This window comes from Anabrus simplex, chromosome 7 (assembly GCF_040414725.1).
Source record: "Anabrus simplex isolate iqAnaSimp1 chromosome 7, ASM4041472v1, whole genome shotgun sequence".
Taxonomy (NCBI): domain Eukaryota; kingdom Metazoa; phylum Arthropoda; class Insecta; order Orthoptera; family Tettigoniidae; genus Anabrus; species Anabrus simplex.
Genome location: NC_090271.1, coordinates 176,990,737 through 177,018,293, shown reverse-complemented (window position 1 = coordinate 177,018,293; position 27,557 = coordinate 176,990,737). Strand labels below are relative to the sequence as shown.

The 27,557-nt window shown below is 38.9% G+C and overlaps 1 protein-coding gene across 2 annotated transcripts in view; it reads right to left on the bottom strand.

The window, feature by feature from the left end:
* Positions 1 to 27,557, bottom strand: part of LOC136877441 (katanin p80 WD40 repeat-containing subunit B1) — a 267,324-nt gene that overhangs the window by 218,065 nt on the left and 21,702 nt on the right. For both annotated transcript variants that reach the window (XM_067151483.2, XM_067151484.2), the window contains exon 3: positions 4,739 to 4,957. In XM_067151483.2, the coding sequence (XP_067007584.1) occupies positions 4,739 to 4,957 (219 nt within the window). The remainder of the gene's footprint in view (positions 1 to 4,738; positions 4,958 to 27,557) is intronic.

Genomic DNA, 27,557 nt, shown 5'->3' with positions numbered 1-27,557 from the left:
AGACATCTAGAAAACTTGTATGAACTGAAATCAAAAGAAGTAATTAAACCTGTTCCCTTCCTATCAAGGTAACACGTTGCATCTACGAATTTCGAGAAGGTGCATGTAAAAGAGAGCGAAAGAAGTATTCTCTACAGAGGTCATCACTGCTCTGGAATATCTGAAAGAAAATTTTTCCCAGCTGAAAGCACAAGCTATCAAGGATTGCAGTGTTTTTTTTTGAAATTCATACAGAAATGGTTTGATGCTCTTGATATAAATCACACTAATGCACACAACCATAAAGAGAAAAAAATGGAGCTGATTACCCCTTTAAACAACAAGCAACAACATCATCATCATCATCATCATAAATAGAAATATGTTGGTTTTTTTTTTTTTTTTTTTTTTTTTTTTTTTTTTTTTTTTTTTTTTTTTACATAAGCAACAAGAGACTATCTCGTTGAAAAATTAATTTCCGGCATACCTGGAAATTAAGACATGCAGTGAACAACTGGCTACTGGCTTTCTGAGTAAAGAAACATATGAAGCTATTCTACTGACCACTTCTTCAACTGTTCAATGTATCAAGTACTTTCTGTCCCATAGATTTCATTTTTTACTAACGAGAACATTTAACAGCGATTCAATACAGAATTTCTTCGATTAATTAAGACATATTTCAGAAAGTAACGATATGTTGGATTGTAGGACAGTACTATTCAGCATGAACAGGATATTGAAAACAGTCTTATTTTCTTTATCATCTCACATACAGCGAAGTGAAGGACAAATGGAAACAAAGATCACATCAGGCAAGAATGTGCAGAGGAAAGAGGTTTTGCAGAATACTATGCCAAGCTCAGTGATGTATACCTTAAACAGCCTTAATGAAACTCCACGTAAGTTGAATTATTCAAAATATTTTCTCATAATATTTATGCTCTATTATGTTTACCTGTAATTTGCATGCTCTAACCATTGATCTAAATTTCAGGTCTTGGATTTCTTACTATGGAACAAGCATTAATGACATACATTGCAGGTTTTTTAGTACATTGAGCGCAGAAGGAAACTCAGTGTGCTACTGGCTGATCAGCAAGAGTAAACTTAATTCTCCAATGACACATTTAATTTAGTATATCAGAAATGCCACAGATAAGATGTTTTATCCAACTGAAGAATTAGTGTGAATAATGACTATAATTTTCCAATTTGTGTGCGAAGTTTCAAAATTTGTGTCTACCAGAGTGTGTGAAACTTTGACTGACAATTGTTCTGCCTGTACTGATGAAATCTCTTTTACTAATGCAGGCAGCGTCAATCGAGAGCGAAATGCCTTTGGAGCCAGTTTGCTCCCCGCTCTCAAGGAAAGAGAGCAGCTTAGCAAGCAAGTAGGAGAAGTGCATGACGTAGCATGTACTGCAGGGCAGTGGCGCAAAGGTATAGCACATCTTTATGGACAAGTTAGATTGAGACACGATACGCATGAACTCATGAGAGGTAACACTAGTGTGTTTCCATCTTTATCCTCACACCACACAACGTTCAACTCCAGTCGGTTAATGTTGCCTTGACTATGGAAGAGATGTCAGCACAGCGTAGGCCATCAACGCCAACAAGTTTCAAACCTTCTTGGGAAAAAATAGTATTTAATAGTTCAAGAAAACAACACAGCAAAATATGTAATATGTAATAAAATATGGAATCACATTTTTTTTAAACATTAGAAGAATATAAAAAGGTTTAAATGTCACTATGAGAGTACGTTTCATGATATTCAGGCATTAAAAAAGGATCTGCAGGTGTTCGGTATTCCCTTCTCAGTGGATGTGTAAACTGTTAGACCAGAACTGCAGCTAGAACTGATTGACTTACAGTGCGATACACAAATGAAAGATAGGTTTGCAAACACAAACAGTTTGACTGAATTTTATGTTCGTTTTCCACATGAGAGATTTCATAGAGTGTACACATTTAATGTTCATATTGTAAGTATATTCGGATCAACTTATTTATGTGAACATGTGTTTTCATTAATGAAGATTTGTAAATCTAGACACAGAAGTAGGCTCACCAATGAAACCTGGAAATGTGTTTTGCGACTTGCCAGTACACAAACGACAGTACCACACATGGACACACTACTATCTAAACGAGCCCAAAGGTCCCGTGAAGGAGGAGTACACCACTGATGTGTTGCAGTTCATGTGTTTAATTTGTTGTCATAGTCATAAATGCCATACAAATATTGAAATGTATGTTAATGAGAGTGCAAAGAATATGTACAATTCACATAAATTGTATTTTCTTTCAGTAAATGTACGTGTCCCAAAGCTTCAGTAAATCGTGAAAATGTATCTATTCAGGAAATATTTCACACTACTATATATTTCCTTTGTCAATGAATAATTTTCTTGTTCTGTTATACTCCATAATCTGTGTCCTGTTTTTCCTATATGATTCATGCCGCAAATTATTATTATTATTATTATTATTATTATTATTATTATTATTATTATTATAAAAGCTGTTGTTCATATGGTAACATTCCCAAGCGGCAAGTACAGTACAGTCATGGTATCCAACCCACCTGTCTGCTACTCTCGTCACGTGACCAACACCTGTCCCGAGTGGAGCAAGTAACACCGGCTCCCTAGAGCAACTACGTGATGACATCTGTACTATTGTGCATGTCATCTTCTTACAGCAGTCATAATGAGCAGTTAAGCAAGCTGATTTGTAAAATACCAATTCCTATCATAAATGAAAAAATAGTTTGCAAAACAACAGAACGATTTGAACATGTGAAGTCCCTAAATGGAAAACCTTTAAGCGGAAGATACTACAGAGTTTAACCTATCTGGAGCTGACAGAATGACAGCAAGGGACATCTCTGCAGCGATCTGAGGTGAGTAGTGGAGGTCTGTAACACTACTGCATGTACAGGTTTCTAGCTGAGGTGACGAGGCACTATAAGCATAGCAGACGGCCATGCTGGGACAAAATTTCCAACATCTCAGCCTCTTCAAAAGCTATAAAAGTATTTAATGGGACATAAAAATGAAAACACTATTATTATCAAATAACTTGTAACTCACGTCCAGCAAAAATTGTTACAAGCCTAGTAATAGTAGTTAGGTCATCTCAAAAGGATTAAAAAAGAAACTGGTAAATCAGGGTTTTAAAAATAAGAAATCAGTAGAAAAAGGCTTATACTGGCTAGGATGATGATGCTGTTAAATCAAATGAAAATAGGTACAGGAAATAGGAGGGAAATTAAATTACACAGCTGGAGACAGGTGAAGATGAGCTGGCGTATGAAGAACATGAGACATGGAGGAAAGTAAAAACAACCCTTAATCCAATGAGGGTCACGACACAATATATTGCGGCTCATGGTAAGTGACGCTGTGGTTACAATGCAATATATTGCACACTGAATTTCAATGTGTCATATCTTTGCTTCTGTATGTCTTTGAACAATGATTAAAAAACATACGGTATCTGTCATCTGTTGCCTGCATTACTGAAGCAAGCTCTTGTTCATATTCTCACGGGAAGTGCTGTAAACTTGGGTTTTGTATGAGAAAGTCTACTGTTTTCGGGAATCGATAGTGTGAGAACATGTTTGAAATTTGATGAACAATGGAAGTGAGAGTTCTAATTTTAACCATACAGATGAAGAAGATGATTATGAAAATATCATAATCGAGTGTAAAGGAATAAGTGATAGTAATGAAGGAGAATTACAACCACCTTTCTCAATAAAACAGAAATTTCTCCCTCAGCCCGAATACAAAAATGGACTGATATAACGGTGAAAGAAATGTGTTTAATTTTAGGAATAATTACGCTAATAGGTCATGTAAAGAAACATACCAAACGAGTTTAAGAATACTGGTCTACTGATCCACTCAGCCACGCTCTTTTATTTTCTCATTTTAAGTCCTGTAATCACTGTATAGCATATCCAAAGTTCTTTCATTTCAATTTCAATTATAACAACTCCTAACCTCAAAATGACAGACTCAACAAAATCAGCTCTAAACAAACAGTGCAAAGACAGTAACAAAATGTTGTGTCCAGTATCACATTTTGAGGAATACCACCAAAAAAAAAACATGCACTAACACTGAAAAGTGTGTGATTTTGGGATGGTTTTGCTTTTTCTTTTCATGTACAACAAGGTCATTTAAAAAAATATAATGTGTTATGTGCTGTACACTAATTTATAAAGGGGTTTATTTACGTGCATGCAAAAACTTAAATATTGTGGGGTATGACACCACTTTGAAAACCTCTCAAAGGATTAATACACAGTATAAGAAAGAAAATCTCAACAGGAATACAAGGCAGCCTTGCTTATATGGATGCTGGATTCCAATATCTATGCAGCACCTTTAAGAGAAATATGAAAACAAGCCCTGCTCGATCCTCAACTACCAGTAACTCAGTGAGCTAGTTCTGACCTTCAAACAAAGAGACTATCTAGGAGGTAAAGAGAAAAGAGATGTGGATCTATGATCTCAGGTAAATAAGAGTAGACAAAACAAGATGGCGAAAGATACAGAAGAGGAATCCAACAAATGGAAGCAATAATGGGTTCAGTTCAGAACAAATTGTAGGGTCTAGCCATCGTTACCCATTTTCCTGAAATTGTGAACATTTGGGTGCTCAAGTCAAATAATTTCGTAAAATTGCCTTATGTTAAATTTATCATATTTAATTTGATTAAGAAACAATTTTATGTACAAACCTTAATGGATGTGTCAAGAGATCCAGATGCTATGAAATCCCCATAAGGATGAAAATCTATACACTTTATGCCACTTTTGTGCCCTGTTAGGGTCCGTACAATTTTAGCAGCTTCCAAGTCCCAAATTTTCAAGGCACCAGCTTGGGATCCCGCACATACTAAATCTTCAGTGTAACCAAATTGTACACATTCTACTGGTGTTGTATGGCCGCTCAGGCTCTGCAAATAAAAACAAATATAAAACAAGGAGAATTAGATTAAATTTCAGCTTATACAGTACCTCTTCAAAAAAAAACTAGAGAGACCAAAATTTTCAGTAATTACAACTGCAGTGAAATATATCCTTGTGTTTATATTAATGTTTACACAGCCCAGAATACTGTAACAGACACGATATTCTATTGAGTTTATGCTGCCATCTGAAATGAGACAAAATGCTGGGAACTTCACTACACTTCCTCAGAAGTGAAACAAATCTATGACCGTGAATCAATAATAATGTTATTGACTTAACGTCCAACTAACTACTTTTACAGTTTTCCGAGGCACCAAGGTGCCTGAATTTGGTCCCGTAGGAGTTATCTTACATGCCAGTAAATCTACTGACACGAGGCTGATGTATCTGAGCACCTTCAAATACCACCCAGACTGAGCCAGGATGGACTGAGTTGAGGTCACAAGGCCAGCGCCTCAACCGTCTGAACCACTCCACCCAGCAACTGTGAATCAGATCCAACCATGACTATTCTTTCAGTTTGTCACATATTATTTATAATTATTAACCAAACTAATATAATGTTTATTATGTGCTTGTGTTTCAAGAACAAGATCATCTAACATATGGATTAAACACTCTTGATCTACCAAGATGTATCATGGATTTGGTCATAAAACAAAACCCCATGGTGCAACAACCCCGAAGGACCATGGCCTATCAAGTGACCGCTACTAAGTCTGAAGGGCTGCAATTATGAGGTGTCATGTGGTCAGTACAACAAATCCTCTCTGTTGTTATTCTTGCCTTTCTTCTTCTATATCCCAAGCCCACTTTCCCGACAATGGCGATCAATATGGACAGTGATTTTCTATCTTCAGCAACACGGCAGAGTTGTTCAATGGTTCTTATTCCAGTCCAGTCTAGAATGTTCTATTCTTGCCATTTTCCTACAGTGTTATTTTCAAGATCTGGGTTTAAATCATCTGATATCCAACAACCAAAGTATATCAATATGTCAACTTGTTGGATTTGTTCGCTTTTCAGTTTCAGAGTAGTTTTATCTCTTTCTCGACTGAAAGCCAATCAACACAAACAATTACACTACTAACATCCATACAATAAAATAGGACTTTCAGTCCAAATAAGCTAACTGTAAGCATGAGTAGTTCCATGATAGTAACAATTATACTATGACTAGCTCGTGTACCCATGCTTTTCTATGGAATTCTAGGTAAAATACCATACACATTGTGAGGAAGATTTTAATACACTGCATTGCTCGTAGCATAACCCAAGAAACACCATGGGAAGATCGCCATACGTTGTTTCTTTTCTTGTTCTCTTTTTTTTTTTTTTCAAGTTGTTTTACATTGCACCGACACGCAGCAGGTTTTATGGCAACAATGGCATAGGAAAGGGCTAGGAGTGGGAAGGAAGCGACCATGGTCTCAATTACAGCCCCAACATTTGTCTGGTGCAAGAATGAGAAACCATGGAAAACCATCTTCAGGGCTGCCAATAGTGGAGTTCAAACTCACCATCTCCCAAATGCAAGCTCACAGCTGCGTGCCAATAACAGCACTGTCAACTCACTGTGGTATAACAGAATAACACTCCTTTTCAACCAATTGTTAGTATGATACCTTGTTCCACAGGTCAGAGCAAATTGTTTCAGCTTCATATTAGAACAGAATATACATAATCATTATTAGGGACTCTCAATATTTCATGAATGAACTTCAGTCTAATGATCTTCTGGTGAGTTCTGATGTAAAATCCTTGTTTACTTAAGCATTCCCAATCTTGTACAACCATTACCTGTTCTGAATTTCTTCTTGGAGCCCTTTAGAATAAGGATCCTTGTTTGGCATCCATCAAATTTATGATTTTGATGGAGATATGTAGACAGTTCATTAGCAATATGAACCGAAGATCCTGAGAAATTTTCACTCATCTTAAATCACCTAAATCAAAAGAAACTCTAAATAAAAATCACTACAGAACTTGAGTTGAATGAGGTGCTTAATATTTCTTCCAAATTCTAATGAGAAAAAAGAGATTTCCTTAGGGACAAATGTTAACTGCAAATCCACTTACAATCACTGTAATTTTCATAGAGATTTTCACCATTATTGTTTGTCTACAGGGTCGGGGATGAGGCGAGATGAACTGATGTGGCATGTTTTATGATTAGATGCCCTTCCTGACACCAACCTCAATTGAGGAGCTAATGAAGATGAAATGAATTGTGGTGAATAATAATAATAATAATAATAATAATAATAATAATAATAATAATAATAATAATAATAATAATAATAATAATAATAATAATAATAATAATAATCGTATGGCCTCAGCTACCGTGTGCAGACATTTCAATTTGACACCATCTGGCTGTCTGCTCGTCAATTTCGACGTTCCGTTTTACTCTAGGCCCCCACTAGATGGCAGATCGAGTAAACCAAAACTCTCTTGGGCATCTATGGCTGAGATTTAATGAATTTTGTCGGGTAAACACCAAATGTGTCACCAGAGATCTTTTACTTGCCGACATCGTACGACATAGAGTGTCGAATGGACTTTTTTCCACCCTTCAAAACTCCGACTACCTCTGCCGGGTTTGAACCCGCTATCTTAGGAACCGGAGGCCGACACTCTACCGCTGAGGTGGAAGAAATCAGCTGTGGCCTATGAATTGAAACTGTCACGGCATTTGCCTGGAAATGAAAATGGGAAACCATTCTCAGAATAGCCAATAGTGGGGTTTGAACCCACACGTCTCCAGAATGCACATCTTGGCTCCACAACCATAGCACATTAACACGCACAGCAGTATCTTTAAACGGTCTTCAGATTCTTAATGTAAAACTTTAACATTATATGAGATTTTATTATAAAAATTGTGCCAATTCTGATCTTCTGTTACTGCTTTCCTGTTGTGCTACAGAATTAACTTGTGTAGAATAAGAGTATACGTGCATATTTTTCTACTGCCAGGCATATTTCAAGCTCATAGCTCGAAACATACTGGGAGTAATACAGACCTTTATTCAGCCGCACACTTCAATTCTCAAACAAGATTTCATCTAAAGGTTCTGATGTCTCTCGGGTTGATATTGGCTTCATTCCTCTGGGTGTATGTACTCTTCTCAGATCACCTAACATCTCCGGAACAAGACTTGAATTTATCTACCCAACTTATTCCAGAAATGTTCTACGGGATTTAAATCAGAGCTGCATTCTGGTCAGTCAGGTCAAACAATCCCTAAGGCATAGAGATAAAATGAAACGCAATGGGTTACATGTGAATGAACAATGCCATGCATGAACATGAATTCATCTCTAACAAATGGAGCGAAGGGCACAACATGATCATCAAGAATCTTAATGTAGCGGTCATCATTGAAGTTACCATTCTCAATGAACACCAATTCTGTTCAGACCTCATGAAGATGCCATTTCACATCATCAGTGAAACCTCTGCCAAATGGCATTTGTTACACAGAACCATCATCACGAGACTTCAGAAAGAGCTTGCAACATTGCTCCACGATGAGCAACTTGGTACCGTCTGGTCAGATCTGGTCCCGTAGCAGGTCATCAGGATTGAAGATTTTGTTAAAGCATCATCGAGCCCTGGTATTTGCTGATGATGTGCTTTTATGGGGAGAGACAGAAGCTGAAGTTCAGAAGAAACTTAACGAAGTGAACAATACATTCAAAAATTTTGGACTGAAAATGAGCAAAACAAAGACATCAACAGGGAAGGAACAAGCTCAAACATATTTCTGGAAGGAGTGAAAATCAAATCAGGTTCCCACTTCAAGTACCTTGGAAGCACAATCTCAAAAGACAACACTGTTAGGCAGGAAATACTCACCAGGACACAAAAAGCATCTAACTTCTACAGTCAAGTCAGAAATCTTCTCTGGGTCTGCAAAATACCACAAAAAGCGAAAACAATCATGTACCACATTAACATCGTACCAATCCTCATGTACGGTTTAGAGACATGTACCCTACTAAACAAAGACTTCAGTAGAATCCAAGCACTGCAATGAGATTCATTAGAACCATGAACCAAACTACCAGAAAGGACAAGATCAGAAATTAAGTGATCAGGAAAGTAGCCGGTATCAAGGTTCCTATTACCAGTGTCATAAATAAAAACAGACTTCAGTGGTATGGGCACGTAATGAGAATGAACAGGGAAAGACATGCTAAAAAATATTTTGACCTTAATCTCACAGGAAGAAGTATAAAACAGAAGGAGATGGCGAGCGCTTGTACACCACACCCGGGAAACTGGAGTTGGGAAATGATGATGATGATGATGAACATTGAACAGTCCCCCTGCTAACATTAACACAGCGCACATACTGTCGTTGATTCCAAGCTTCAGCTGCAGTTGTATGACAATCTCGAAGAACCTGACTGATGAGAAACTGGTCATCTTGGGCTGAAGTTTTCCCTTCTTTGCCAGATCCAGGTCTTCTGGACTAACTGTGAGTTGCTCAAAACTGTTTCACTGCCTCCTGCATCATGGTACATGATGCACCAACGGCAGCAGCGGCATAATTGATGCTACGCCCATCATCAATCAAGGCAACATCTTTGGGTGTCGTAGCACGTTTTCAAACTTAATGATGAAATGACACAGTAACCATTGTTAACAGTTGTCATGCTTTTAAAATGGATGGGAGGCAATAAAGCGATAAACCACCACACAGCATGTGTTCAGTGAAGGAAAACGCTCATTTGTGATACGACGTATTGCTGGGCGATAAAGTGTAGATAAGAAGAGACCCTGCATTCAATCACTAGCTAATGCAGCCAATAAAATAATTAAATCACACTTACCAATTATAAACATGCATTACTCCATCAAAGAGATCCCCCCTGAACGTGTACACAAATACATATTTCATGGTACGATAAAAAATGACCAGTGGAATCCTTCTGAGGAAATAACTGGGAGAGCCACGACTACTTTTTTTTTTTTTTTTTTTTTTTTTTAAGGGTAACTTCTTCAAAAGTCATGAGTTAACAATGAATTTAAAGATGAGGCTTCTGCCTTGCTGTCCTATATTATAGAACTAAACCACTGACTCTAACAGAGTCACTCTATGAAAGATAGGTAGCCTTTAAGATGTGGCTCTACCAAAGAATGTCGAAGGTGCCATGGGCAGATCACGTCACAAATGTTGAGATTCCTAGGAGGTTGAAAAAAAGAATAAGGAAATCCTGAGCACCATGAAAACAAGGAAGCTTCAGTACCTCAACTACATTATGAGGAATGAAATCAGATATCAACTTACTGCAGTCTTATCTTTCAAGGAAAGATAGCAGGAAAAAGAAGTGTTGATAGGGGAAGAACACAATGTTTAACTACAGAACTACTTTGAGCTGCGCATAGCAGAGAAAATATTGCCAAGATGGTTACCAACATCTGGAACAGATAGAGACTAAAAAGAACAAAAAAGATGATTATGATCTGTGTATACAGTATACACTCAGTAATTTGACATTCAGTAGTTTGACATGTCCAGTAAGCAAATGTTTTCAAGTCCATGATGAAATTCTGAACACTGCTCAATATTCAACAGATTTGCTGCACTCAATCCACTTCAAGGATTGCTTGTTGTTTTCCTGTGAGAGTAGAATGGAGGCTTTCAGAAAGATCCAGTTGTTCAACTTGATCAGCCTCATCCTGCCTCCTTTCCTCCTCCTAGTCTTTAAATTGTAGATAAACTCTCAGTCATTATGCCAACTGATGAATGAGTACGTGCCAAGCCATATGGTGAATGGTTTAGGTCAACAAACTGCACATCTCTTTTGCAACATATGAATAAATATATCATACAAAAAAGAGATGTTACTGAATATAGTCAGCTGAGAATATGACTTTTTTTTTTGCTAGTTGCCTTACGGCGCACCGACACAGATAGGTCTTATGGAGACGATGGGACAGGAAAGGCCTAGGAATGGGAAGGAAGCGACCGTGGCCTTAATTAAGGTACAGCCCAAGCATTTGCCTGGTGTGAAAATGGGAAACCACGGAAAACCATCTTCAGGGCGGCCGACAGTGGGGTTCGAACCCACTATCTCCCGGATCCGAGCTCACAGCTGCACGCTCTTATGACATAATTTAGGGTGGGTGGTGTATTTTTTTTAAAGTTATTTCTCTTCAGTTTTGAATCAGTTAATCTGTAACTATGAGGTTCTTCAGTCTGTTGAAAACTAAACCAGGATGAAATAAATTCAGAAAATACCTAGAAAAGAGAACATTATATAACTAATTAATAATAATGTTATTTATTTATTTATTTTCCTCCAGATCTACAGAATATGACCTTAATGATCTATAACAGAGAAAAATAACAATGTCTAACCTTATCAACTTATGTTCAATCAATTTACATTTGTTGAAAAATAAACAAATTAACCAAAATAATTTTCCATGAAATCATCGACAGACACTGTCAAAAGGCCCACGGTCACCTCCTTTTTGGAGATCCGTTATCCGTGGGAATACGACAACTGTGTGAACACAAAATAAAATGCCATATATGGCATAAAATAAGGTAAAATAAAATAAAATAAACGGCAGATCGGCACATGACGCTTGGCCATTCATATGGAGGGGTAATGTCCTCCCATTCCTCTCCTGACTGACACAGCAAGTCATTACACATTCCACTCCTACATGTCATTACAACTTGCTGAGCCAGACCAACATAGAAACATTTGCTGAGTCAGTGTCCTCTATTTTTCTCATGTATCTGCCTAGTACATTGTTCTACTTCCATTATTCACTATGACATCATTATCTAACTACCTGCCATTTAAATAATTACAAGCTAAATCCACCAATATAATCCAGTATTACACTCTTTACCAACCATTATAATCACCATCACTCTTAATCATTCTATATCTTCTATTCTAACTGTAAACAAACGAATCAGGCCAAACTCCACATTAAAATAAACTCCACTACTTTAATTTCCATCTTTTAACAAGCCAAACTAAACCAAGCCAATACCGCTTCATAATTCCCATCCATAAACCACCACGCATAAATCCCTCCTCTCACCTTATACCACCACTTACAATTCAATTATCAAACCTGATCACCTTGCATTATCATTTGCCAATTTCATAACACACACACTCCATTAAAATAACAATCCCTCAATTCACAATTCATTCCACTCACCTTCCAGCTTAGTCCTTCAATTCTTCGTCAGACCAGACTCCAAATATCTACCACGTACAATTCAATCACACCTGACCATGTTCCCTTATTTATACTCACATTAAATTATCCATCCATCTTTGACCATACTCACTCTTAGCAACAATCACTCAAAATACCGACACAAACAACCAATCTTCATAAAAGGAAAGAAAAATTCCACCTAATCAATACATTTATTTTCTTGTAAAGTATTACAATCTAGGACCGGTTTCGACCCTTCATAAGTCATCCTCAGCTATATCAGAATCACATTTGCATTTCTATCTTATACCTCTGAAAGACCTTCATGATGTATTGTTTCATAATTTTCAGTGAAAACTTATCTAAAAAACTTACAAATTTCTAAGCGTTGTGTTAAAATTAAAAATTAAAATTACAAAACTTTGTCTATTATATACATGCCCTTGGGCTGACAGAATGCATCCTTGGGTTGATTAAGCATCTATCTTAAGTATTGCTTATTCTGTTGAATCGAAACCCTTTTATACTTATGTACAATCATGAATAGACTATCAGTAAAATTTGATAAATAAAGCTTGCGTGATAATTATAATAAAATATCATGTTACATCTTTATACCTTATTGCTGGAGTGATATTATTTTAGGCAAAATATAAATGCGTGTTGACCTCTATAAAATATTTTTACATAAACACACTAATGTACTTTAAAGTCTAATCATTGTACTTTAAAGTCTAAAATACTTATTGCTTGGATCTTGCGTTGTTATGTGGTAAAATATTATAACAACATAACAACGCAAGATCCAAGCAATAAGTATTTTAGACTTTAAAGTACAATGATTAGACTTTAAAGTACATTAGTGTGTTTATGTAAAAATATTTTATAGAGGTCAACACGCATTTATATTTTGCCTAAAATAATATCACTCCAGCAATAAGGTATAAAGATGTAACATGATATTTTATTATAATTATCACGCAAGCTTTATTTATCAAATTTTACTGATAGTCTATTCATGATTGTACATAAGTATAAAAGGGTTTCGATTCAACAGAATAAGCAATACTTAAGATAGATGCTTAATCAACCCAAGGATGCATTCTGTCAGCCCAAGGGCATGTATATAATAGACAAAGTTTTGTAATTTTAATTTTTAATTTTAACACAACGCTTAGAAATTTGTAAGTTTTTTAGATAAGTTTTCACTGAAAATTATGAAACAATACATCATGAAGGTCTTTCAGAGGTATAAGATAGAAATGCAAATGTGATTCTGATATAGCTGAGGATGACCTATGAAGGGTCGAAACCGGTCCTAGATTGTAATACTTTACAATAAAATAAATGTATTGATTAGGTGGAATTTTTCTTTCCTTTTATGAAGATTGGTAAATGTCAATACGGAAAATGAAATTCATAAATCAAACAAACAACCAAATCATCCTCTTATACAATTAACAATCCCACTCCATCATCTTCAAACTTTAACTTGATTAACAAACGTTCAATATACCAACCCTCTTAGCAACCGTCTGTCAAAATCATACTTTCACTTATAATTTAAATCTACTTAACTATAATCACACCTATCAAAATTGTTACCTCTACTACAGTGGTAACACCAAACAAGGCACAAACACAGTTAAAAGGGGAAGGTAAGAGTACAATACACAATATAAGAAAACACTACACACTCGGAAAAACAGTAGCTAGCATTACGCGGATCTCCAACAAAACAAGTACGTAACTATCAGTAGGGCCAACTAGTGAACGACAAACGGGCAGATGGAAGGGCTGGGAACCTACCAAAGGCATGGACATGGCTTAGATAGCGGATTCCGAAATGAATCGCCGTGATCCTTAGTTTTTAAAAATATTATTTACAAGATAATTCTACAAATACATTCCAAGTTATGAGCTATAAGTTCAGTGATATACATAGGTTATTCGTAGCAGTGTAAATTCAAATTACAAATCAACTGTACATCTAGTTACCAATGCAGTAGTACAATACAATTTACAGGTTATCCAAAATCTAGCATACCTAAAGTGATACAGAACTATCAGAGGCAAACCCCAAGGGAAATACTATTAAACTACAATATACATATTTTAGTGAAACAAAACTGGAATGCCTCGGAAACGAACAGGTAAGTCCAGCTGAAAAACTAAGGCGTCATAAGTAACTAATTTGGTGAATCTAGGCGAGGTTAGGGCAGACTCCTGTATGAAAAGCAAATCGGAACATTACGGAAATTTTAGCAGGAACGGAATTCAAGAGTGCTTACCCGAGCAGAGTGCCATCCCCGAAGCCGGGGGACGTCAACCAGATAGGCTGCTCGCAGACAGATAAACCGAGACCGACAGAATTCAGGATACAGAATTAATTCGAACACTGCCTCGCTCACTATATATAGGAATTACTGGCCTTGGAGGCAGCCAATCAGCGTGCACGTGTTCCCTATCCCCACCTAGACTCACCAATCACAACCTTACTTTCGATCGCGAACTTTGACTAACATTCTAGAATACGCATGATCATGAAATCGTATTTTTCCAGAATAGACAGAACACACTTTCTAGAACACATACCAACAAAGTAACATATCCTGTACAAAAGTTATGTAACTTTCTGGATCTTTCCAGGAACTATAGACAGAATTCTACTATTTACAAATGCCTATGTTACAACATTATACAGTACAGGTTAGGTTATTAAATTATCTTATGCTCTACAAATAACAGTACAGGTTAGGTCATGATAAATAAAACATTATATAGTACTTCGCCAATAAAGTCTTTAAAAAATTACATTCCACTCATGCTACATAGTTCACTTGTAACAAAAATCACACTTAACTATTAAATTCACTATACATTTCAAATCCCATTAACAAGCACACTCCACCAGCTACCAATTTCTACATACTTTTAACAAACCAGACCATCTTACCTTATTTACAATTACTCCAAATTTCATCCCATCAACTCCACTCTCCTTCCCGCTTCATCCTCAAATCTACTTAACTATAATCACTCCTAACAAAATCACACTTAACAACTAAATTCATTATACATTTCAAATCCAATTCCCTCTGCATTTCAAATCCTCACAGCCACTTTAACTTCCTCATTCTTAACCAACCAAACCATCTTTCCTTATATTACCACAATGTCTTCATCCACTATTCCCTTACTTACTTACAAAGGGCACTAGGAAAGTTTTGCAATGTGAGTGAAGGCTTTAGACTTTTTCAAAATAATTTCCACCACATTCAATACACTTCTCCATACATCAAAACCAGTCACTGAACCAACTCTGCCACTTTTCTTCGGTTACATTATCACACTCTTGATCCCATGCTGCCAGAAGCTCCTCGTCAGATGCAAAACGCCGCCCTTTCAGCTTCACCTTCACTTCTGGGAAGAGTGCGAAGTCACATGGGGCAAGATCAAGACTGTATGGAGGGTCAACCCTGATCTGGCAAGAAAATCCATTGCTACGTTAGCACGATGTGCTGGAGCATTGGCGTGATGCAAGAGCCAAGTGTTGAGCCATGACCTTGGACGGAGCTGCTTGAGAGCCTGGATGATCTGAGGCAGACAAGTCTCACTGTACCACTTCGCAGTAACTATCCTTCGTGTTTCTAGCAAAACTCGAGTCAGGATGCCCCGTTTAGTGAAGAATACTGTAATTATCCTTTTCTTCACTGACCTTGACTTTCGCAGAGTCACAGGAGTACCCTCATCTTCAAACAACCACACCTTGTTCTGGGATTTTGTTGGGATATCGTAATAATAAAGTCAAGTTTCGTCACCTGTAATGATGCTACTGACGTTACGTGAAGTCCCATTTTCAAACTGTTTTAGCATTTTTTGGCACCACATCACTCAATGTGCTCTTTGTTCCCCTGAAAGTGAATGGGGCACCCAAAGGGAACTGGTGCAGGGATATGGAGGGTCTCTTCTACCTGCCGATATGTCAACCGCATATCTTGCTCCAACATGTTCCTCACAGCTTCAATGTTTTCCTCAGTCACTGATTCAGACAGTCACCCTGAATGAGCATCATCTTCAACCCCAAAATTTCTCCTCTCGAATTATTTGCACCAGCGGAAAATTGTTGTCTGATGTGGACAGTCTTTCCCAGCAGAGGAGTAATTTCCTCCAGGCACTCTGGTCAACCGTTAATCCATGAGCAAAATTGTAGCGGATAATGGCGCGATATTCACCTTTAGACCAAACTGACATCTTAACTTGCTTTCAATCCCACTGCTTGGTAACGACAGGTGTCAAGGTCACGCCTTGCTGTTTTCTAGACCGGTTTTCACCCCTCATCATAACAGGGGTGTCCAGTCTACCATTTTTGCATATTGCAAAACTTTCCTAGTGCTCTTTGTACTAACTTTACTGGACTTTTTACTTTTTGTTACTATGCCCTCATCATTTTTTTCATTCCCCACATATCCTTTAAACTCCTGCTCCTCCCTTTGTTCATAAACAGTTCTATTCTCTCCCTGTTCTCCACTGACCTTTGCTGTCCACTCAGCACATCCATTCCTTGTGTTCACCTCTCTGCCTTTCCTCTTCCCAGACTATGTCCATAGCTGCTTTCCTAAACATTTCTATTCTCACCCCGTTGTCCACTGCTCTTTCCTTTTCACTATGCACAACCACTCTTTCACTGTGTTCATCTCCCTGCCTTTCCTCACTCAACTTCCTGTTTCCTTGGTCCTTTCCTTATCATCATGTCCGTCTTCTCCGACACAGCTTTCTATTTTGCTTTTCTTCCACTCTCTTTCCCATCACTTCTTCTTGCTTCAAATTCTCTTCTAATTGCTGTAATTTCGTCACTATCCAAAATCTGGTCCAATGGCCATTGGTTACCACTCATTGCTGACCCCTCATGTGAGTTCTTAATCCTTGAAGTCTGAACCTCACTAAATGTTTCTTTAGGGTTTTTATATTCTTAATCCCTTCTGTTCTCATGTCTCACTTAATCCTAATTTTTGAACTCTGTAGATTACCCGCGTTTCTTATCAGTATTTCCGCCATCAGGATGAATAACAATTTTCATTCTATTTTGGATGACTTCCATTACTTTGTAAATTGTTATCACTTTGTCCTCTCCTTTTTCTTCCGGCACTCCATATATATATAAGCATTTCTTCCTGTGTTCCTGGCTATGTCTTCTATTTCTGCCTTCAGCTTCACCACCTCTTCTTCCTTATTCTTATTTTCTCTTATTTTCTCATTGTTTCCCATCCCTGGATCATTGCCTCATGTTTTTGAACTCTTTCACTTGTTCATGAATCATATTTTTAATCTGTTCAAATGTGCATACTTCTCCTCCTTTACCACCCTCCTTATGACCTCCACATCTTCCCAGCTCATGCTGCCACTGAAAGTTGGGTCGGGGTTTACTTCCATGCCCCCTAAAACTAGCAGTACCACAATCATAGCTACCACCAATATCACCTCACCCTTCAATCTTATTTCCACTTTACCTCCATCTCTTTTGGCTGTTTCCTTCTTCCTTCTCCCCTGCCATCATCCTATAACCATCCAATATTGTTCCACACCAATCATCTTCCTCTTCACTCTTGTTTTCCCTCTTGCACAATCCACTCCTGCTCTACCAGCACACTTGACCCTGCATGTCTACACCCGATGTTTGCTTAGGCTAGAATGTAATAATGTTATTGGATTTACGACACACTAACTACTTTTATGGTTTTCGGAGAGAACAAGGTGCCAGAATTTATCCCACAGGAGTTCTTTAACGTGCAAGTAAATCTACCAACATGAGGCTGACATATTTGAGCACTTTCACATACCACCGGACTGAGCCAAGATTGAAACTGACAAGACCAGTGTCTCAAATGTCTGAGTCACTCAGCCCGGCACATTATATAATAGATTATATCTGAAAAAGATACCCATCTGGAGGCCCTGTAAGTTGGTATATTTTTCTGATATTATACTGTATTGAAGAGGTGGATGAGTTTTTGTGATTTCTTCGTAAGAAATATTGCCAAAATATATTGTAAGTCAATACAGATCAGATCATGAAGTTTATCATGTAGAATATCATACAAAAACAGCAAAGTGTCACAGATGTTTTTGATTTATTTTAAAAATTGTCTAACAAGAAACTTTGAATTATTCTCTCAGGCTCCAAAGGCGCATAAAGACACTTGAAGTGCGCCTGCGCTATGATTTGACTGTACCTTACACGTATGTGATTTTTTTGCTTCAACATTGGTTGTTCCCCCTCCTGTTCCTTCCACTTCCCTTCTCTAGCAAAGTCTTGGTGGCTGGTTGTATCCAGCAGTTGAGTCTCATTATTATTTGTCGCTCAATCTGGTTCATGCTGTGGGTTACTGTAGTCACGTCCTAGTTCGTGAACCATGGGCAACGGCTGAGTGGCCTAGTAAATGGTCCTGAGAATGGGGATATCAGTTGCTATGGAATGGGAGTGGGCGTCCTTGTGCTCAGGCAGCTAGGACTATACAATCAACCAGTGGGCCATAATCCATTAGATGAGAGATCTTCACTTGAACTTTGTGTAAGTAGGGTAGCATCCTGCTTCATGAATTTACCAAGCGCAGAACATTTTAAGCAAGCCTCGGACCTATGGGAGTAACGGAGTCCCACTCCCATTTGACAGGCAACGAACTCCTTGGAAACAACTTGGTGAATGAAATGAAATTCGATGGGGAGCTATCAATATTAATAGGGCTTATGGAAGAAAGAAAGTAGAACTGGCTGAGTCAGCAAAGAGGATGCATCTGGATGTGCTGGGAGTAAGTGATATTCGGGTAAGGGGAGATAACGAGGAAGAGATAGGAGATTATAAAGTGTACCTGATGGGTGTTAGAAAGAGAAGAGCAGAGTCTGGGGTAGGGCTCTTTATCAGGAATACCATTGCACACAACAAAGTTTCTGTTAGGCACGTAAATGAGTGAATGATGTAGGTTGATTTGGCAGTTGGAGGAATTAGGACAAGAATGTCTCAGTGCATTCACCACATGAGGGTGCAGATGAGGATGAAGTTGACAAGTTTTAGGAAGCATTGAGTGACATCGTGGTCAGGGTCAACAGCAAGGATAGAATAATCCTAATGGGCGATTTCAATGTGAGAGTTGGAAATAGAACTGAAGGATACAAAAGGGTGATTGGTAAATTTGGGGAAGATATGGAAGCTAATGGGAATGGGAAGCATTTGCTGGACTTCTGTGCTAGTATGGGTTTAGCAGTTACAAATACATTCTTCAAGCATATGGCTATTAACTGCTACACATGGGAGGCTAGGGGTACCAGATCCATAATACGCTATATCTTAACCGAATTTGAATTCAGGAAATTTGTTAGGAATGCACAAGTTTTCTGGGGATTTTTGATGATTCAGACCCCTATCTGATCTGTGGTGAACTAAGTATCTCTAGGCCTAGGGTAGAGAAAGTGAAATCTGTCTGCAAAAGAATAAAGGTAGAAAATCCCCAGGATGAGGAAATTAGACAGAAGTACATAGATAGGATTAGTGAAAAGTTTTGAACAGTAGACAGGAAGCAGGTTCAGGACATAGAAAGAGAATGGGTGGCATACAGGGATGCTGTTAGAAACAGCAAGGGAATGCCTAGGAACAACTGTGTAAAGATGGGAAAAGTCAAATATCTTGGTGGAATGATTAAGTGAGAGCAGCTTGTAAACGTAAAAACAAAGGCTTATCAGAAATGGCTCCAAACAAGGGCCGAAGCAGACAGGGATTTGTATGTAGGTGAAAGAAACCGAGCAAAACAAATAGTTCTTGAATCCAAAAAGAAGTCATGGGAAGATTTTGGTAATAACCTGGAAAGGCTAGGTCAAGCAACAAGGAAACCTTTCTGGACAGCAATAAAGAATCTTCGGAAGGGAGGGGAAAAAGGAAATGAACAGTGTTTTGAGTAATTCAGGTGAACTCATAATAGATCCCAGGGAATCACTGGAGAGGTGGAGGGAATATTTTGAACATCTTCTCAATGTACAAGGAAATCATCCTGGTGGTGTTGCGAACAGCCAAGCTCATGGGGAGGAGGAAAATGATGATGGTGAAATTACACTTGAGGAAGTGGAAAGGATGGTAAATAAACTCCATTGTCATAAGGCAGCAGGAATAGATGAAATTAGACCTGAAATGGTGAAGTATAGTGGGAAGGAAGGGATGAAATGGCTTCATAGAGTAGTAAGATTAGCATGGAATGTTGGTAAGGTACCGTCAGATTGGACAAAAGCTGTAACTGCACCTATCTATAAGCAAGGAAACAGGAAGGATTGCAACAACTATCGAGGTATCCCATTGATTAGTATATTAGGCAAAGTATTCACTGGCATCTTGGAAGGGAGGGTGCGATCAGTAGGTGAGAGGAAGTTGGATGAAAACCCGTGTGGTTTCAGACTACAGAGGGACTGTCAAGATCAGATTTTCAGTATGCGCCAGGTTATTGAAAAATGCTACAAGAGGAATAGTTTGTTAAAAATGAAGCCATGTTTTCCAGTGTTGACTTTGTTAAATGTAACAAAGGCTTTTCAGTCTGTCAAACACACAGCAAATACAATGTAAATTAAAACACTATAAACATATCTGTAAAACACACACCAACATACAAAGAATGACATGTTTCGTTCTACAAGATCATCCTCAGATTCTATCAAATCACTTAAAAACAAGCTTATATATGTACAGTAATGTTTACGTAGCATAAACTAGTCAATGATAGTGAGATTAGTGATAACAGGAAACAGTAATGACAAAAAACAAAATATATACAATTATAATATAATGAAATATAATGAAAATTGTATATATTTTGTTTTTTGTCATTACTGTTTCCTGTTATCACTAATCTCACTATCATTGACAAGTTTACGCTACGTAAACATTACTGTACATATATAAGCTTGTTTTTAAGTGATTTGATAGAATCTGAGGATGTTCTTGTAGAACGAAACATGTCATTCTTTGTATGTTAGTGTGTGTTTTACAGATATGTTTATAGTGTTTTAATTTACATTGTATTTGCTGTGTGTGTGACAGACTGAAAAGCCTTTGTTACATTTTACAAGAGGAATAGGCAGTTGTGTTTATGTTTCACAGATCTAGAGAAAGCATATGACAAGGTACCGAGGGAAAAGATGTTCGGCATACTGAGGGACTATGGAATTAAAGGTAGATTATTAAAATCAATAAAATGCATTTATGTTGGCAATTGGGCTGCAGTGAGAATTGTTGGTAGAATGAGTTCTTGGTTCAGGGTACTTACAAGGGTTAGACAAGGCTGTAATCTTTCACCTTTGCTGTTCATAGTTTACATGGATCATTTGTTGAAAGGTATAAAATGGCAGGGAGGGATTCAGTTAGGTGGAAATGTAGTAAGTAGTCTGGCTTATGCTGACGACCTGGTCTTAATGGCAGATTGTGCCGAAAGCCTGCAGTCTAATATATTGGAACATGAAAATAGGTGTAATGAGTATGGTTGGACATCTGGACCAAATCACTACGATTGTAAGTTCTGCACTATTTTATTATTCTGGGAGCTTCTTCGTGCTGGGCATTTCCCCTCTTCAACAGCAATTGATCTTGCTTTCATGGAAAGTGTATAAATCGTATCTTAATTTTTCAAAAAACTGACATTCACATGGCCACTAATAATTACTGAAGTCTAAAAACTGTATTCTCAACATGTTAACATCTTGATAATGGTATTGGTTTTGATGCGATAGTCCAGTTATCTCAACTGCATTATGATTCTATTATTCAGAACTCGCCTCACCATATTTGTAAAGTTTTAACTGCTTAAAGTGAGGTAACCTAGCAAGGTAGTTTTCACAAGGACTTAAGTGATAGGATCTTTTCCCCTGCTCCATTCGGTGGTTTAATTTATTTAATTTTTCCAACTTTATGTTCAATTTTGAGTTTCTTTCACCTCTGTATTTCTTTCTTTTTTTTAATGTTTGCATGGTCGTGCTCATGCCTTGCAATTTGGTTAACCGAGCAGTTATGGATGTGACGGGATTGTCTGGTATTATTTCCTTGGTTTATTTCCGTTCGGTGCCTCAGTGTAGTTATCACCTATTTGAACCCTTTTCTCTCCTGTGATAGTAAGACTCATTTATTTTAATCTACCTTTTCTGTTATGTGGAATGATTTTGCTTGTGAGAACTCCTCGAGAAATAGTTTTCCAATCAAATCAATTTTAACTAATTTTGAAGATGTAAAAATAAGGAAGATGTCTGAAAGCTTCTAAAATGCAAGACCGAAGTCTATGAAATTAGAGTAAATTTGCTAAAGAAGTTGTAGTATTTATATTAAATCTTTTAGGGGTATTAGCTGAGTCCTACGCACGCTTTGTTAATGTATTTAAAAATCTTGTTTGTTCTGGGGATGTTCAGTTTCAATATTAAATTCTTTTTCCTAAATAAAATTTCTTTGCTTATTTCAAAAGGTATTGTGTTGTTTCTTCTTGCGGTAGTTGCTCAGATTTCTATAGAGTGACCAAGTTCCACGGGTTTGTCATCACCTGCACTGTTTATGGCAAGTTCTTGTTCTATTTTCTTGTGCATTCTTGGCGTTGTGAGCTTACACACTTTCATTGTGTTTAGTTACTGGCAGTCTGGGCGATTTGGGGAGATCGCCCGATTGTGTCTAGGAAGGTTAGAAAATCAGATTTCGACCATCAAAAGAGATGTGCAAGATATGAGAAAGAGCACCCTTTACGCAGTAGAAGATAGTTCACTCAAACAGGACCTATCACCATGCCTTTAAACCCCTTAAACCTAACTGGCCATATCGGACACCTAGTCACGAAGGTGATAATAATAATAATAATAATAATAATAATAATAATAATCATCATCATCATCATCATCATATGGCCTCAGCTACCGTGTGCAGACATTTCAATTTGACGTCATCTGGCTGTCTGCTCGTCAATTTCGACGTTCCGTTTTACTCTAGGCCCCCTAGATGGCAGACCGAATAAACCAAAACTCTTTTAGGCGTCTATGGCTGAGATTTAATGAATTTTGTCGGGTAAACACCAAATGTGTCACCAGAGATCTTTTACATGCCGACATCATACAACATGGAGTGTCGAATGGACTTTTTTCCGCCCTTCAAAAATCCGACTACCTCTGCCAGGTTTGAACCCGCTATCTTGGGATCTGGAGGCCGACACTCTACCACTGATCCACAGAGGCAGGTGATTATAAAGAGCCTTCCAAAATTTCACGGGTGACTAGAAAAGAACCTGACTAGTTTCATCGAGGGAGTGGTCAGTCTACTAGGAAGGACTAATCTACCAGAGGACATCTTCGTTCAGCTCATCACACTGCGAATAAAGGGGCAAGCCACTACTTGGTGGAATAAATTGAAGGGATTAAATTTAAACTGGACGAACTTCGCCAGGTTTAATTCCAAAGGGGTGAAGAGTTCCGTGAAGAGGAAGCTACTGACTGGGGCACAACCCATTGCCATGAGAGCTAGTGCCTTCGTCCTACAGAAGTACCAGCTCTTCAAGCATCCCCACCCGGAAGGAAGCGAGAAAGAGATCTTAACAGACATCACATAGCTACTGCACGATAAGATTCGACCCCTACTGAAAGTATCAAAACCGAGATCCTTTGATCTATGTACAATCATCACCTAGCTGGAAGGAACACAAGAGCAAAACTACAGAAGCGACCACCTTGGTTAGGAACTGCTACCACTGTGGAAGAACGGGACACCTGAAGAACAAGTACCCAACCTTGACGTCAGAGAAAGTAGGTCCAGCCCATTTTGGATTAAGGGGGGATGGGACCGGGAACAGGAAGATGCCTCAAGACCTGACAGACAGGCAGCCCTGCACAAGGAGGAGAGGGTTTGGTCAGATTGTGGGCAGAACATACCAATCTCACTCAGTGATCATCTTGAGGATAGGCAACGAGAGCTTCTCAGTCATACTCGACAGCCAAGCAAGTCACTCATTTGTAAATGGGACTGTTGCCAGATTACTATTGCCCATGAAGTCTCACCACCTTGGAAGGGTAGTGGGGGCAGCAGACGGGGTAACCTATTCCATCAAAGGACAGACTAACCTAACCACTAAACGCATAGACCTGTGGTAATTGATGTTGTAGTGATTCAGAACCAATACCTGACATCATTTATTAGGTCATAATTTTCTGGTGAAATACAAGGGGATCCTACACCATGCAGCTCACAAAATGTTTTTTTGCTATTTGCTTTACGTCGCACCGACACAAATATGTCATATGGCGACAATGGGATAGGAAAGGCCTAGGAATTGGAAGGAAGCAGCCATGGCCTTAATTAAGGTACAGCCCCAGCATTTGCCTGGAGTGAAAATGGGAAACAATGGAAAACCATCTTCGGGGCTGCCGACCGTGGGGCTCGAACCAAAATCCTTTTTAAGAAAAGACAGACGTCAGAGGGTCACCAGGCACGATGGAAATCTCCGGACTCGCAAGGATGTGGAAGTCGATGTAGAACTGGGAGATATCCAGTTAACGCATCTTCGACCGAGTGAAGAAGAGGTGCTGAGACGCGCCTTAAAGGATTTTCTGGAAGTCATCACCAATATAATAGGATGGACTACCACTGTAACGCACACCATTGAATGCAGCACTTCCTCATCCATCAAGCAACGTCCATATACAATCAACCCTGATAAGTGCAACTTCATCATCCAGAAGATCAAGAGTTGGAAGGGCAAGGTCTCATCGAACCCTCTACATCCTGTTAGGCTTCACCTATCGTTCTACCAAAAAAGAAGAATGGGCAGTATCGACTGTGTGTGGACGAGAAGACCATGAGTGACGCCTACCCCATGCCTGACCTGAAAGACTCACTGAAACAAGTACTGTAAGTGGGTCTAGGATTTTTAACACGCTGGATCTCAACTCCGGATACTGGCAAGTGGAGGTCGAGAATAGTTCTAGACCATTGACCGCCTTCATGACACCGAGAGCATTGTATCAGTTTACAGTAAAGCCTTTTGTATTGAAGAATGCTCCTGCCAACTTCATGTGACTGATGGATAAGTTATTGTCAGGATATGTTGGAGATTTCTGCCAAGTGTATCTGGACAACATTTTAATTCACCAGTCCCATGTAGAACATCTTGGCCATGTCCTAACATCTGAAGGCTTAGAAAGGCAACCACAGACAAGAATCGAGCTATCGAAGAAGCTGAACGCCCGCAGACCAAGCGACAAGTACGTCAGTTCCTTGGCTTGTGGATGGTATAGCAGCTTCGTGCTACACTTTGAAGAGAAGGCAATACCACTCACCGATCTACTCCATAACAACCGCAAGTTACGATGGACCATCAGGGAAGAGGCAACATTCCAAGATATTAAGGCTGCGATATGCAACGCCCCCGGTCTAGTCCATCCCGACCCTCAACGGAAGATGTGCCTGCCCAGCGACTCCAGCCTAGGAGCAGTGTTATTTCAGGAGAAGAGTGACGGTGGAAGGGACATCATTAAGTATGCCAGCAGAAAGCTATCTCCCACCAAACAATGCTACTGTACTGCCCAGAAGGATGCCTTAAGGTTAGTACACACCAAGCGACAAAGTTGCGGAACACTTCTACCGTGACAAGTCCCAGGGATGTCCCGCGACATTTTTTCCGCGATACAAAAGCTGCATGTCGCAGGTCTCCCATTCGAAACGGGATACATTATACAAATGTTGTGCAACATGATGTAGTCTTAACGTGTCGCGAGACAAAGTCCCAGGACACGCCGATGCCAGTGTGCAGATAGCCGCCAGGTGTTGGTGTTGTGTTTCGTGTTCTGTTGTTTTGCGATAGAAAGTACTCTAAAAATCACTGCCCTCCCTCATGGAATAAAAAAAAGTGGCTCTTCCCCCAAGAAGATTTTACTGCAAACTGTCCCACCTCAAAAAGAATTTAGAAGTCCACCGATACCCAAAAGAAAGAAGAACAGCGTTGATCAAAATTACATCACGAAGGAAACTGTAAACTGCAGGAAATCATTGACAAAGGCGGTTACTCGAAGGGATGAATTTTCGATTTACGGTGAGCATATTGCTTACAAACTAAGAAACTGCAGAAAGACTCCAGTAGAAGTTTCATTAGCTCAGCGTGAAATTGATGATATAATAATTAAATTGCAAACGGGAAAGTACAGCACAGACCAGTCAACTTGGGCAACATTGGACTTATTAACCCATCCAACCAATAGTTCATCATCAACAACCCCTAACATAAATAGCAATCACTCAGTCTATTCGGGCTCCTTTTCACCATCTTCCGAAAGTGTCCCTACTTCAGATTCAGATGCGATGGGACAAGACCAAACAATACAGAATTTCTAAACCACTTTTAAATGACAAAATACCACTAACTTGTTATCAATTTTGCATAAGTTGGGAGAAATATTTCATTCATTATCATCTTAACTAGTTCAAGATGGCGCGCACTCTACAACGCGAGTAAACGTGCTCCGCAATTCACCTGCATATCAGCCAGATAATAATTATTTTAATATTCGTGGGTGTGCTAGTGCTGTATTTAAGTGTGAACTTCAATAGCCGTGAAGTACTATGACGCTGAAGGCCGTAAATGAACGTCTTTCGAAGTTCGAGAAACAAATGGCAGAATTCCAAGCACGCTTGGAGGAAGCCATGGCTGCTGGCGCGACCAGTGCTGCCAACCCAGGCGACACACTAACCGGCCTCGCTTCAGAGTTCCAGGACTTTCAGCAAATAATTTCAGAGGAATTAAGTGAAATGAAGAAGGAGGTAAGCCATCTACAGGAACGTCTCGACCAACAGGACATCCTGATTGACGAGGCAGAGCAATATAGCAGAAGGAACTGCCTATTCCTTCATGGTGTCTGTGAGACCTCCAATGAGGACACGTATGCTGTGGCGCTGGGTACGTTAAAAAACAGCCTGAACATGGAATTGTCTATAGACAGCATAGATCGATGCCATAGACTTGGCCGTATGAAGAGGACAGCAGCTGAGGTGGTGTCCACAGGTAATAGGCCGATCATCATTAAATTCCTCAGGTACCACGAAAGAGACCGCACCTGGCGCGCCAAGCGAGCTCTTAAAGGTACCAAATTATTAATAACCGAATCTCTGACATCCACAAGGAAAGAAGTACTGCGTAAAGCTTGGGACTTCTGGGGTATGCGGCGAGTTTCGACGCAGGATGGCCACATTATCGTTCATTTGGAAGACAGGAAAAAGCTCCACATTAGCTCACCTAATGAACTGAACCTACATATGAGACGGTTAGGTGGATTATCGGAGTGATATGAGAATTGTGATGTGCCCAGTAAATGTTGTTGTTGTTATT